General features: G+C 41.5%; 1 protein-coding gene across 2 annotated transcripts in view; it reads right to left on the bottom strand.

Annotated features, from left to right (window-relative positions):
- Window positions 1–15,329, bottom strand: part of DNAH5 (dynein axonemal heavy chain 5) — a 332,322-nt gene that overhangs the window by 26,696 nt on the left and 290,297 nt on the right. For both annotated transcript variants that reach the window (XM_024981527.2, XM_015459121.3), the window contains exons 71-74: window positions 11,008–11,253; window positions 5,477–5,696; window positions 3,493–3,698; window positions 1,341–1,544 (exon numbers count right to left, since the gene is read on the bottom strand). In XM_024981527.2, the coding sequence (XP_024837295.1) occupies window positions 1,341–1,544; window positions 3,493–3,698; window positions 5,477–5,696; window positions 11,008–11,253 (876 nt within the window). The remainder of the gene's footprint in view (window positions 1–1,340; window positions 1,545–3,492; window positions 3,699–5,476; window positions 5,697–11,007; window positions 11,254–15,329) is intronic.

The raw sequence follows: 15,329 nt of genomic DNA, 5'->3' as shown, positions 1-15,329 counted from the left end.
GAAAACTTACCTACAATTTGACATATACTTCTATGTGAGAATTGTATACTTAACTTTATTCATGTTTTTCCTCCCTTCTAGTCCATTATTTTATTCCTTTTTACTTAATGCCCTCTTATGAGCGAACTCAAATTCTTATAAAATGAGATGTGTATAAATAAATATATGTGCAGGCATACCTAAATTTATACCTTCGTATACACTTCTCCTCTTCAGTGCAAATGATTTAAAGACACATATAATACAGTTAAGCCAAATATATTTGTAGATTTGAATTAATAAAAGTGTAGGGCTGGTGATATATGGTAAACTCGTTACATGTATATATCACAGAACCTCTAAATATACTGATATATTTAGCTCTTTGGGGCTGTTTTGCTTTAGTTGGTTCACCCTGAGGTAAATCTGAGAAGCAAAAGAGATCACTAAATAATGATCTAATGAATTCCAGATTCAGAGACAGAAAATGTAGTTACTTGGAAGCACAAATCAAGTTTTTCCCCCCGATTTCCTGGCAAAATCTTATTCCTTCTTGGAGCAAGACTTTAAAGTTGGAAGTGATTTTCCCGCCAGGGATATTTAGCAGTCTGGAGACATTTAAGGTTGTTATAATGGGGTAGGAGGTGAAACTGACATCTTGTGGGTAGAGGACAAGGGTGATGTTAGCCGTTCTACACAGGACTGTCCCCCACCCCTGCAAAAATGTATTCAGTTCCAAATGTCAGTGGTGCCGAAGCTGAGAAACTCAGTCTTAGAGGAACCTCTTATACAGAGTGTGTTTCTGAGAATACTCATATGCTGTCCATTAGGTCAGGATTAAGAAACAGATTCATGGAATAAGGTAAATGCTTTGAAACACAAAATAAGATTGAGTATAGGGCACTGAGTATAATGCCCTACACAAAAGAGCATTTGGATCTAAATCTGCCCAATCTGTCATCTCTCCAAAGAATATTCTTCACTGGGGCATTAAAAGAGAAGAAAAGTGGGACTTCCCTGGAGGTCCAGTGGTTAAAACTCCATGATTCCACTGCAGGGGGCATGAGTTCTTGTTGTCCCTGGTCAGGGAACTAAGAGTCCACGTGGACAAAAAGAGAGAGAGAGAAAAGGGAAGCAGAGAACTGATACAAAACAGACACTCAGAACAAATAAACAGCTTAGTCACTAGATGAATACAAACATATGAGGATAACATCTCTGGGGCTCAGAACCTTCCACGTTCAATATGTACCACCATTAAGATTTATTTTCAAAGAAGTATGAATTATAAATAAATAACAACAAAAAATCATCTGGCTACAGATATTTGCTCTATGCATAAAATTCTGAAGATGACTAACCTGGATATACTGAAGATAGTTATCAACTGTGCTGCATTTTGGAATATTGTAGCCTTGGTAAAAGCTGAAATCTGGTCCAAACATATTTTCACTGAACCAAACTTTAGCAAGTGTGTTCAATAGTCTCTTGTCATAGTCATCGGTGACTCTGCCTCCATACTGTATCTCTCCTATCATGTAGCGGACAGTGGTCCAGGAGACACCCTGGGAAAAGTTACAGAATGATGAGGCAGAAGTGATGACTGTCTCACCCCCATTTTCCCTACCAGGTAACACCTATGTATGCATTGTCAGTCATTGTCATCAATGTCATCCACTCGTGCATTCTTCATTCACTCCTCAGTAATTAAAAAGTGCAGAAAGAAAATTAAATAGGCAAACATGAGGGGAACTCAAAGCTCATGTTCATGATTTGAAATAGATTCTCTTGGTGGTGCATTCATGTACTTCTTCACTTTGATTTCAATAGAAAAAATGCTTATTTTTTAAGAATATTGAGGCTATTCCTTAAAAAGCACACATTCAAGAGTATGTGGATAAAGAAGCAGTATGTATGCACAATGGAATTTACTCAGCCACTAAAAGGAACAAAATAAGGTCATCTGTAGAGATGTGGGTGGATCTAGAGTCTGTCATACAGAGTGAAATAAGCCAGAAAAACAGATATCATATGTTAAGACATGTATGTGGACTCTAGAAAAATGGTACAGATGAACCTTTTTCCAAGGCAGGAATAGAGATGCAGACATAAAGAATGGGCATGCAGACATAGTGGGGGAATGGAAGGGTGGGAAAATTGGGAAATTGGGATTGACATATATCCACTGTGTGTGTGTTAGTCACTCAGTCGTGCCCAACTCTATGCTACCCCATGGACTGTAGCCCACCAGGCTTCTCTGTCTATGGGGATCCTCCAGGCAAGAATACTGGAGTGGATTGCCATGCCCTCCTCCAGGGGATCTTCCCGACCCAGGAACTTAACCCGGATCTCCTGCATTGCAGGCAGACTATCATGTGAGCCACAAGGGAAGCCTCATACATACACTACAACATATAAAATAGAGAGCTAGTGCAAAGCTGGTGAATAGCACAAGGAGCTCAGCTCGGTGCTCTGTGATGACCTAGAGGAGTAGGATCAGAGTGGGGTGGGAGAAAGGTATAAGAGAGAGGGGATATATTTATGTACATGGCTGATTCACTCCATTGTACTGCAGAAACTAACACAACATTTTAAACCAATTATATTTCAATTTTGGGGAAGATTTGGGAGAATGACATTGCAACATGTATAATATCATGTATGAAACGAGTTGCCAGTCCAGGTTCGATGCATGATACTGGATGCTTGGGGCTGGTGCACTATGACGACCCAGAGGGATGGTATGGGGAGGGAGGAGGGAGGAGGGTTCAGGATGGGGAACACATGTATACCTGTGGTGGATTCATTTCAATATTTGGCAAAAACCAATACAATATTGTAAAGTTTAAAAATAAAATAAAAAGTCATCTAGACCCTAAATTTTTTGTGTTTTCAGTTCAGTTCAGTCGCTCAGTCATGTCCGACTCTTTGCGACCCCATGAACCACAGCACACCAGGCCTCCCTGTCCATCACCAACTCCAGAAGTCCACCCAAACCCATGTCCATCGAGTCGGTGATGCCATCCAACCATCTCATCTTCTGTCGTCCCCTTCTCCTGCCCTCAATCTTTCCCAGCATCAGGATCTTTTCCAATGAGTCAGCTCTTCACATCAGGTGGCCAAAGTATTGGAGTTTCAGCTTCAACATCAGTCCTTCCAATGAACACCCAGGACTGATCTCCTTTAGGATGGACTCGTTTTAGGATTTTAAAAAACAAGCTTCTTCATCCATTGCTCCCTCCCTCCAATAGATCCTGTTAGGTTGTCTTACTTGTAATGTCAATTTGCCTTGGAGAAATAAAAAGATCATCAAAATGTGTTCATTTTTTCCCTGAAATTAAGAGGTTATTGTGACCCAAGTTGCTATGCCTTAAAGAGGATGACTTTGCCAGCACAGAAAATCATCGCTCTTACAGGATTTAGCCCATGCTGGGGGTGGTGGGGGGAGCTCATGTTAGCTCAAGGATTCAAGCCCCAAGTCACCCAAGGCAGAAAGTAGTGTGCCCAAGGTACCTTTTTGAGATCCATGTCATCTAAGTGGTTCTGAATGAACTGCACTGTGGCATTAAAATCGGCTTGGTTAAATTCGTAGGGGATGTTCCAACCCAGGGGCCCGAACTTGCGCCTCTCCTGGACCACTGAGTGCAGGAAAGCCACGGCATACAGCATGGGCTTCCACTGGGCCACAGCGCTCACATCCAGCAGGTCCTGGCTCACCCCTGTTGAGGTCAGGTGGGGAAAAACTATCATCTCTCAAACATCTTTATTTCCTACCACTTTTACAAGTTATTAATGATTGCTGTAAATTCCTGATATTAAAATTCACTTATCTTGAATCATCTTTATCAAAGTCACATGGCAGTTGTAATTTAACTTTTGGGTACCCAGAGGGCATTTCTCTGAAAAATATGCACAGAGATTTGAGAGGAGTGGGGTCTCACTCACATGGATAAAGTTCTTACCAACATAAGAAAAAAGTGGGGCTAAAAATAGTAGCAAAATAAATACTGCTACTATTACTACAATGACGACTAATAACAGACATTATTATTATTATTACTACAGAGACTGCAAAGACAAAGGTTGCAAAGACTTCTATATACTCTATTAACAATTTAATATCAATTAGAATAGTGTATAGAGTATCCCATTGCTATTGAGTAGCACAAACCAATAGATATAAAATAAGAAGGATATATTGTATAATATAGGAAATAAAGCCAGTATTTTATAAAAACTATAAATGGAATATAACCTTTAGAAATTATGAATCACAATATTGTACACTTGTAACTTACATTGTAGAGCAACTATACTTCAATTGAAAAGAATAATAAAAAATAATAAAATTAAAAAGAAGCCCTTTGCAACCTGAGTATATTCTCCAAATTATAATGATGATTATTATACAGATATACATTTGTCACATATACAATTATAAATGTTTTCATTTACAAACTGTTTTTACAGTCATCATCATTCCACATCTACTTTATTGGCAAAAATGTGAGCCTTGTTAGCAACTGCAAAAAAAATATCAAATTTATATGTAATAACTATGTTGATGATTTTTACTAAATACACTATTATAATTTAAATTTATCATTTTATTATCTCCATTTTAGATACGAGAAAACTGAAACCCAGGTTGTTTGAGTGATGAGCTCCCATGAGAATAAAGGTATTTGTTCAGGAAGGATTTTTAACTCCAAGCTCACGCTTTTTCTGTGACAGTGAGCTTCAAACAGGAAGCTGTGACACAGAGGGAGTGAATGTATTGGGAACAATCTTGGCTCCAGTTGGGGCAGGAGGGGTGTTTGGGTCTGATTCAGTTGCTGTGGTGGGATTTCTACTTCGCTCACATCCTGACATCCTTATACATGAAATGAAGGCAGAGGCCATAACTTTAATTCAGCTTCTCATCTTGGAAGAGGCTACTGCCCTGAGTTAGGTATGGAGCCTGAAGACCATAAACAGCAACATTATCCATTTTAGATTTAACATAAAAGGGCAGCTGTCTAGCAGAGAAGGTTGTGGTTGTTTAGTGGTTAAGTTGTGTCTGACTCTTTGTGACCCCATGGACTGTAGCCCACCTATTCCTATGTTCATGGGATTTCCCAGGCAAGGATACTGGAGTGGTCGCCTTTTCTTTCTCCAGGGGATCTTTCCAACCTTCGCATCAAGCCCGTGTCTCCTGCATTGGCAGGAGGATTCTTTACCACTGAGCCAAGTGGGAAACTGACTAGCACAGGCCAAAGGAGAGCGATATTGGGGAAACAGGAAAAACGTAAGGTGGAATCCGAAGCTCTGACGCCCTAACACGGCCAAGGATACTCCACGTGCAGCAGGACAGAGGTGGCCATGCCCTCATCATCATGTTAAATCATAGCACCACTTGCTATAACTAATCCTATCTAATCCCTTTTCCATAATGTCTTTAAAGAAAACAATGTAAGCATAAGAACGTCCATAAACTTGGAAGGATTTCTCGACTCACCACCATATGTTCTTTTCAGTCCTGCCCGGAGGCCCTGGGGGGGCTCATTGGCAAATTTGATGGACATCTGAAGGAGGGTGATGGGAAACTGCTTGTGAACCTCCGTTGTCATCCACAGGCGGAACGAGTCATGTACAAACTCAGTTTCTATAATTATATCCATTAGCTCATCCATGAAATCCAGTCCCAGATGGCAGTTCTGCAGAAGGGCCCATCCTCCCTAAGTCAGCAGCAGGAAATGGAAATTAGTCCATTTTGTGTTTCACCCAGAGATTCAAATTAGTACCTTCTTCAGAAATTAAGTAATTAAAACTTAATATTGTAAAGTAAGTAGCCTCCAATTAAAATAAATAAATTTAAATTTAAAAAAACCCCACTAACCCCTATAAATTAATCTAAAGAATACAATCAGGTTTAACTGAGATAGGTTACATTTTTTCTTGTTCCACAAGTGTGTCTGATGGGATGCCATTACTAGCATGCCAATGCAGTAATAATATATGGTTGGAGTCATGAAAATCCCCAAAGTAAAACATAAAAAGAGAGTTCCTAGAATACCAGCAATAGGGTTTATATCCTCTAGAATGTGTAAGTACCTTCTCTGGGGAATCAGACTATTCTAACAACAAGAGTCTTGGAAGATAATAAGTCATATCTCTGATACACTTTATCCTATATGCATAAGAAGATTCCTTGTACAAAGCAGCACAGGCAAAAATTTAGGTCATGCAATAATAATTTTGCTGTTGTTTTAGTTGCTAAGTCATGTCTGACTCTTTTGCAACCCTATCAACTATGGCCCGCCAGGCTCCTCTGTCCATGGGATTTCCCAGGCAAGAATACTGGAGTGGGTTGCCTTTTCCTTCTCCAGATCTTCCCCATCCAGAGACCAAACCCAGGTCTCCTGAATTGGAAGGCAGATTCTTGACCACTGAGCCACTAGGGAAGTCTCAACAATAATCATTTCAATATCTAACCCATAGAATAATTTTGCTAAAATCATCTACAATATGCAGATCATAATCTTGAGCTACTTTCTTGACTCTGTAATTCTGGATCATTTTGATTTGATTAGTGTAACCTATTTTTCTTTGCACAACATAAACTAAGTACCAGATCTAAAATCTTAATCAAGTTACATGTAAAACTGACCCCTTTTGAAATGTCACATATCCGCTTAAATTTTCTTCAGAAGTATATAATGAATAAATATTTAATTTTTTCCTATGAAAATTTAATTGATACTGTTCACAATTCAAAAAAAGGAGAATTAAATGTGAAACATAAAACAAAAAGGCTTCAGATGCTCTTTCATCCAGAATACAAGTGACTCCTGATCTAAGTTTCTTAGTTGAGAATTTTGATGGTCGAACCTTCACCCTCAGAAAGGAATCCCTTAGCCAAATTTGCTTCTTTGGCCTCACTGCTTTCAGTATTAATATCTTGTGTTCTTCTTACTGAGCAGATCTTCCATTTTACTATTCTAGAATAGTTGGTTCATTCTGGCATAAAACACTATTGTCTCTGACAAGTTTTAAACATGCTAATAATAGTAAGAAATCTTTTTACATTTGACTAGAAATTAAACTACTAACAGAAAACACAGATAAATTGAAGGCTAAAAATATTCTATTTAAATTCTAATTTAGTTTCTTGAAATTATAATATTAGTTCCACCATTATTTATTTTAATTCAAGTTGAATCAGTGTCCTGTGAATGTTAGTATCTTTGTTTTCTAAGTACAGCACTAGCAGAGGGAGGAATTCAGCGTTGGCAGTCAGGGGAGGCCAAGAGGAAGGAGAGGCCAGGACTAGACCTGGGATTCCGAATCATGGATGTATTGCTCATCTCAAGAAAATCAGAGATACCAAGGGAACATTTCATACAAAGATGGGCTCAATAAAGGACAGAAATAGTATGGACCAAACAGAAGCAGAGGATGGCAAGAATACACAGAAGAACTGTACAAAAAAGATCTTCATGACCCAGATAACCATGATGGTGTGGTCACTCACCTATAGCCAGACATCCTGGAATGTGAAGTCAAGTGGGCCTTAGAAAGCATCATTAGGAACAAAGCTAGTTGAGGGGATGGATTCCAGTTGAGTTATTTCAAATCCTAAAAGATGATGCTGTGAAAGTGCTGCACTCAAAATGCCAGCAAATTTGGAAAACTCAGCAGTGGCCACGGGACTGGACTAGATCAGTTTTCACTCCAATCCCAAAGAAGGGCAATGCCAAAGAATGCTCAAACTACCCCACAACTGCACTCATCTCACACGCCAGCAAAGTAATGCTCAAAATTCTCCAAGCCAAGCTTCAACAGTACGTGAACCATGAACTTCCAATGTTCAAGCTAGATTTAAAAAAGGCAGAGGAACCAGAGATCAAATTGCCAACATCTGCTGCATCATCGAAAAAGCAAGAGAGTTCCAGAAAAACATCTACTTCTGCTTTATTGACTATGCCACAGCCTTTGACTGTGTGGATCACAACAAACTGTGGAAAATTCTTCAAGAGATGGGAATACCAGACCACCTGACCTACCTCTTGAGAAATCTGTATGCAGGTCAGGAAGCAACAGTTAGAACTGGACATGGAACAACGGACTGCTCCATATCGGGAAAGGAGTATGTCAAGGCTGTATATTGTCACCCTGCTTATTTAACTTATATGCAGAGGGCATCATGCTAAATGCTGGGCTGGATGAAGCACAAGCTGGAATCGAGATTGCCGAGAGAAATATCAATAACCTCAGATATGAAGATGATATCACCCTTATTGCAGAAAGTGAAGAAGAACTAAAGAGCCTCTTGATAAAAGTGAAAGAGGAGAGTGAAAAGTTGGCTGAAAACTCAACATTCAGAAAACTAAGATCATGGCATCCAGTCCCATCACTTCACGGCAAGTAGATGGGGAAACAATGGATACAGTGAGAGACTTTATTTTCTTAGGGTCCAAAATCACTGCAGATGGTGACTGCAACCATGAAATTAAAAGACGCTTGCTCCTTGGAAGAAAAGGTATAACCAACCTAGACAGCATATTAAAAAGCAAAGACATTACTCTGCCAACAAAAGTCCATCTATTCAAAGGTATGGTTTTTCCAGTAGTCATGTATGGATGTGAGAGTTGGACTATAAAGAAAGTTGAGCACTGAAGAACTGATGCTTTTGTACTGTGGTGTTGAAGAAGACTCTTGAGAGTCCCTTGGACTTCAAGGAGATCCAACCAGTAAGTCCTAAAGGAAATCAGTCCTGAATATTCATTGGAAAGACTGATGCTGAAACTCCAATACTTTGGCCACTTGATGCAAAGAACTAACTCATTGGAAAAGATCCTGATGCTGGGAAAAATTAAGGCAGGAGGAGAAGGGCATGACAGAGGATGAGATGGTTGGATGGCATCACCGACTCTATGGACAAGAGTCTGAGTAAGCTCCTGGAGTTGGTAATGGACCAGGAAGCCTGGCATGCTGCAGTCCATGGGGTTGCAGAGAGTCGGACACAACTGAGCGACTGAACTGAACTGAGGTATATTTAAATCATGCGCTTTCTGCCCTCCCCCTCCCAACTGCAAACTAAGCACAGCAGTCAGCACAGAGCACAAGAGAGGCCCCTCCCTTTCACCAAAGCTGGGGGCAGGGCATGGCTTGAGGATGGAAGAGGCAAATATGGAGATTCTAGAACCCAACAGACTCAGTTCTAGACTGGGGGAAGGGATCAGGCTGTAGCACAGTGGGAAGGTTCTAGAGTCAGTAGCTAGGACCTAGAACCCGGTGGTTTCATAGTGGGCCTCGTGCCTGGTGGGTTGAGGGGGAGACAGCCAGTTCTGTCCAAAATGGTGGGGGGGGGGTGTTCCCTGAAGGGCACAGAGGGCTCTTGAGATATTGAGGGGAGAACTCAGGCTTAATGAAGGAGGCATGGAGTCTGCTCCAAAATAGGCTGGAAAAGCATGTAGACCATGACTGCATGTTCTCCAGTAGAAATAAGAGGCAAGTAGTTCTGCCACCCTGTACTTGGCCAAAGCGTGCAGGGAGAAGGGAGCAGGGGTGGAGGGAGCCTCTGGCAGAGCTGGGAACCCAAAAGAAGGTTATGCTTAGTCACTCAGTCATGTCTGACTCTTTGCAACCCCATGGACTGCAACCCATCAGGCTTCTTTGTTCATGGGGATTTTCCAGGCAAGAACACTGGAGTGGGTTGCCATGCCCTTCTCCAGGGGATCTTCCTGACCCATGGATCGAATTTGGGTCTCTCACATTGCTGTGCTGTGCTTAGATGCTCAGTCATGTCTGACTCTTTTTGACCCCATGGACTCTAGTACGCCAGGCTCCTCCATCCATGGGGATTCTCCAGGCAAGAATACTAGAATGGGTTGCCATGCCCTCCTCCAGGGGATCTTCCCCACCCAGGGATTGAACCCAGGTTTCTACATTTCAGGTGGATTCTGTACCAGCTGAGCTACCAGGAAAGCCCATATATATATATATATATATATATATATATATATATTATATGTGGAAATTGAGGTTAAGGTCAAGGGATTGACTACAAATTGACCTGCAAAAATGTACACCCTTTAGAGTCTTGCTGTGTATTGATGGTGGGGTTTTTCTCCCCTTTTCATTAGACCTGCTAAGTAACAGAAAGGATGGTACATATAGAAGGACCTTCTAAATGCCTTTGATAAATGACCGTGGGGACACCAGGGAGACTTCATGTGGCTGGGAGGAGCCTCTGGCTCTTCGAGGTGGTGACCCGAGTGTACACTATTATAAAACTGGATCCATCTGGACACCTAAGGTTAGACCAGAGTAAACACACAAGTGTTCTGGAGCTTGAGTTCCAGAGATGAAATAGCACCTTCTGCATTCACGTAACTTTAAGTCCCTCAAAGTGCCTCAGCTCTGAACTTGTCCCATTGGCAGGTCATCACATGACTTCCAGCTACAATGGCCCCAGACCAGTCCTGAGCATGGCCTGAGCTGTATGCTGTTGAATTTGCAAGCTGCCAAGGGCTCTAGGAGCCCATCTGGAAGGCTACAGGCTAGGTTTCCGGAAAATCTCTGGTACCACCACAGGGTAATGGCAGATTCCTGGCCTCTGGAATCTGGGCCAGGCCTAGGGGACTCCAGGGCACAGATTTTGCATTCTGGATTGTGTTGTGGATTCCAGAGTGCTGTGGATTCCCCAAGTAGATCTGCAGGGGCTGGAACTTGAGGCACAGAGGGGGAGCTATGAACCGCAAAGAAGGTTCAGGACCTGGAGCAGGGTTGAGCACTATGCAAACAGGTCAGGAAATAAGATGCTCTCACTGGGCAAGCTTCCCAGCATTCAAGGCTCAGCAGAAAACGTTTCACATTGTATTCATTTTTCCATGAAAGTTTTATAAGAGGTGCTTTTCCCTGTTTGGCAAATAGAACGCAACACATAAATTTCAGCGCTTAAGGATTTGTAGGTTCTTTCCTGCATTGTTACCCTGTAAGTGGCAATGTCAACAACAGAATACAAAAGTAGACATCAGGTCTCACGTTCGCCATGGTCTGCTGCAGGAGCTTGCGAGCATGGATCTCCTGGCCCTGTCCCATGGACACGTAGCGCGTTTCTATTTTTAGTCTCTTCCCCAAGGCGATGATGGAGTCCGTGGGGTCTGAGCCCATAGACAGGAGACATATGAGCGGTGTCCGAGGGTCAGATTCCTCCCAGGTCCTTTCCAAGTCCAGGATAACGGCCTCTGCATACTTTTGTCCCATGGAGTCCATGATGTACTTACGGGCCTGCCAAAAACAGCACACCGGTCACCAAAAGTAGCTCCAACCCCTTATTCACAATTCAGTGTGGTTCCCAAAATTCGTTTTTGCAGATTATTTCAATGATGTCCACAGTAATCCTGCCAGGAAAATAGGGCAGAGGTTTGTTTGTTTGTTTTCTTGTGGGTTAACCTCTTTATTTGCTTGCTTGCTTATTTGTTTGAATCCTCACTCTATCTGCCAGCAATGTGAGAGACCCAGGTTCAATCCCTGGGTGGGGAAGATATGCTGCAGAAGGGCATGGCACCCCACTCTAGTATTCTTGCCTGGAGAATCCTATGGACAGAGGATCCTGGCAGGTTATAGTCCATGGGATCTCAAAGAGTCAGACATGACTGAGTGACTAACACTTTCAGACTTTACTTGCCAAAAACATAATCACACATTTAAAAGACCAGAACCCAGTTTGGCCGAATTCTTGTCTGGGACCTCTTTCGATGTACTGGCTGCTTCATACTATACAGAAGGTTTAAAATATTTGGCAACTCTATTATTAAGAATGCTTTAAAGGAAATGTGTGTGTGTGTGCGTATGTGTGCATATGCGCTCAGTCGTGTCTGATTTTGTGCAACCCCAGGGACTATAGCCCACCAGGCTTCTCTGTCCATGGGATTTTCCAGGCAACAATGAATACTGGGGTGGGTTGCTGGGATCAAACGGGCACCTCTGTGTCTCCTGCACTGGCAGGTGGGTTCTTTACCGCTAGTGCCACCTGGGAAGCTCAAGGGAAAATTATAAGCATTCAAATAATCAAGTAAGTAGTACAATGCCTGGGATTGAACGGATACTTAACAAATAGATAATTACTATTAAATGACTACTTATGGAAAGAAATGTATCGAATACTTACTGAATTACTTACTTAATTTTAAAGGTTTAACCCAACTGCATTTGGAGCACAGGATGCCACTTATTTTTTATCTCTTAATATCCAGTTGACCAGATCCACTATGGAATCCTCTAATGTAAGTATTAATATAAACAGTTCCCTGGTGGTTCAGATGGTAAAGAATCTGCGTGCAATACAGGAGACCTGGGTTCGATCCCTGGGTCAGGAAGATCCCCTGGAGGAGGGCAAGGCAACCCACTCTAATATTGTTTCCTGGAGAATCCCATGGACAGAGAAGCCTGGCAGGCTACAGTCCATGGGGTCACACAGTTGGACACAACTGAATGACTAACATTTTTACTTTCATACATTTTTTACAGCCTTCTGAAAGGTACTTTAAAAGTTTGGTTGACATTCTTCAGCATCTCCGAAAGTCTATTTGTATACACGTTCATCACAGCCATTGGGCAGTGTGCTTGGTGATCAGAAATGACTTCATAGCCTGGATGCCCAGGTGTACCACAGACTGCAGTTGTTTCTCAGCCACAGGTACCTGGTACAGCCATCACTGTGGCATCTCTCAAGAGCCAAGTGCTTTGTCTTCTAGTCTAGCAAGGAGCTCAAAAAGCCAATCTTGTCATAGAATGCATCATTGATCCCACATGGAAATTTCTATTCAAGCTATGAGCTAATATACTGTTCCCTACATCAGGGGCCAAGTGGTAAATATTTTATATCTTGGTGGCCATGCAGTCTCTGGTGCAACAACTTAACCTATCACTGCAGCATGAGAGCAGCTATAGAGAGTCCATAAATAAGTGAGCCTGTGTTCCATTAGAACTTTATAGGCCCTGGAATTCAAATGTTATATAATTTTTGCATATCACAAAATATTGTTTTGAGTTTTTTTTTCAAGCATTTAAAACTACGAAAACCATTCTTAGCTCAGCAGCTATACAGAAACCAGCAGTAGCACAAGACATCCTCTGATGGTACATTGCTCTTTTAACCAGGATTTTGACTGTGTCTGCAGCCACGCTCAGCTGAAATGCTGACAATAAGCCTAATGCTCTTACGGGGAATAGGGATTGAATATGTCTACAGTGTAGACCTTCTCATATGCTTCCCAAGATGGTGTCTGGTTGAAAAATCACACAAGAAATCTAATAGGAGAATAAGAACCTCAGAGGAGAGAACATGTTTGCAAGGGGCCTTCTAGAACTTGCTTAAGACTTGGATGTTATCATAAGCGCCATGGGAAGCCATTAAAGGAAGAGCATAATGATATTTCTATTTCTTCTAGAATATACAAGATGGACTAGGGTGGGCAAGGTGAGAATGAACTAGAGGAGACTCATTAGGAAGAAATGGCTGTTGTCAGCCTAAGAATTTCAGGCCAGGATAAAGATAACAAAGTTACAAAGGAATGGGAGACATTTAAATTTCCACATTGACCCCAATAAAGTGTGGAAAGAATTAAAAGGGAAAGAAGGAAGGAAAGAAGAGAGAAGGAAAGGAGGGAGGGAGGCAGAGAGCGGGAGAGAGAAGGGAAAAGTCTACTTAAAACTTCTACATTCCCCTGAAATAAGGCAGTTGTTTGACAATTCATTTGGGCAAGATAAAAGGAATGAAGTTGAGAAGAAAAATCAAAGGAAGGGTGATCTCAGGGCCCTGAGTTGCAAAACTCATTTTTCTTTTCTGAATAAATCATTGAATTCGGTTATTTCCAAGGTACCTAGGAGGACTGGGAGTTGGTTACTCCGAATGTTTTTAACAGGCCTCTGGAGAGCAAAGGGGAAAACTCCCTACCTTCTATGAGAAACTCCAGCCTACTGTTATTTTATGACTTATTCTTAAAAGTCTATTAAAAAAATCAATGTCTGGGAATAGTAGCATTTAACTTTTAGCTGTGGGCAAGACACCACAAGTGTGTTTCATGCGTAAACTTCCATGATGGAAGCAGATGAAAAGTCTTTGAAAAGATGAATCTTCTGGAGGCAGGGCTTATATTTAAACCTAAGTATCATTCAAGGAATTTTAGGCAAAGCTTCTTTCTCACATCAAGGTTTATGACACGTCTCAGGGTAACGACTATGGGTTTGGGAACTCTGTACAGCCCTGTAGACTTTCTCTCTCCTCTCTAGTAAATGAACAGTCTTCCTACTTAAGAAATACTACATTGAAAGTGAAAAGTGAAGTAGCTCAGTCCATGTCCAACTCTTTGCAACACCATGGACTGTAACCTACCAGTCTCCTCAGTCCATGGAGTTTTACAGGCAAGAATACTGGAGTGGGCTGCCATTTCCTTCTCCATGGGATTTTCCTGACCCAGGGATTGAACCCAGTCTCCCACATTGCGGGCAGACGCTTTACCATCTGAGCCACCAGGGAATACTACATTACTACTGGCAAAATGGAGTTCCCTATCTTTTCTGAGTTAATGTAAAAATGATATGGAAGAACAATGCATTACCTTTATGTTATACCAATATGCCCACCTTAGAAACGTAGTTTCGACTGCCCTACTGTTAATATATAGCACAAGGGAAAGCAAGGATGGTGCAATCTGTTTGCAGGACTTATATTAAGCTAACATTAAAGATGCATTTCAATATACAGTAAGTGCAGACAAATTTTGATTCCACTTATGCAAAGTACCTAGAAGAGTCAAATGCATAGAGTCAGAAAGTACATTGGTAGATGCCGGCGGGGGTGGGGGGGGGGCAGCGGGGATGGGGTGGGGAGGGACAATGAGGACTAGTGTTTAATGGGGACAGAGTTTCAGTTCAGGAGGTAGAGAACTCCAGAGACGGGTGATGGTGAGAGCTGAACAACGATGTGAATGTACTTAGTGCCACTGGGCCACACAGTTACGTGTGGTAAAAGAGTGTGTTTTATATTATGTGACTTTTGCCACAATTAAAAAAAAAAACATTTAAAAAGAAACAAAACAAAAAAATTAGCTTCCTCACTCACTCTTATTGTACCACTTAGGCCAAAGAAAATTAGGAAATCACTTAGCCACATGTACACCTCTGTACAGTTATTTCTTGCTTATTTGTCCATTTTTCACAATTGTATTGTTGGAAAATTAGACAGAAGCCCACATGAAAATTCTCATGGGGGTTAATGTTTTAAATATTCTTTAAAATTTAAAAGGAAATTCTCCTTTAAAATATTCTCTTATTATGGACTCTGTGGAAGAGGGAGAGGG

This window comes from Bos taurus, chromosome 20, assembly GCF_002263795.3.
Source record: "Bos taurus isolate L1 Dominette 01449 registration number 42190680 breed Hereford chromosome 20, ARS-UCD2.0, whole genome shotgun sequence".
NCBI classification, from domain to species: domain Eukaryota; kingdom Metazoa; phylum Chordata; class Mammalia; order Artiodactyla; family Bovidae; genus Bos; species Bos taurus.
Note: the sequence above shows the minus strand (reverse complement) of the source record. Positions and strands in the feature narration are given on the sequence as shown.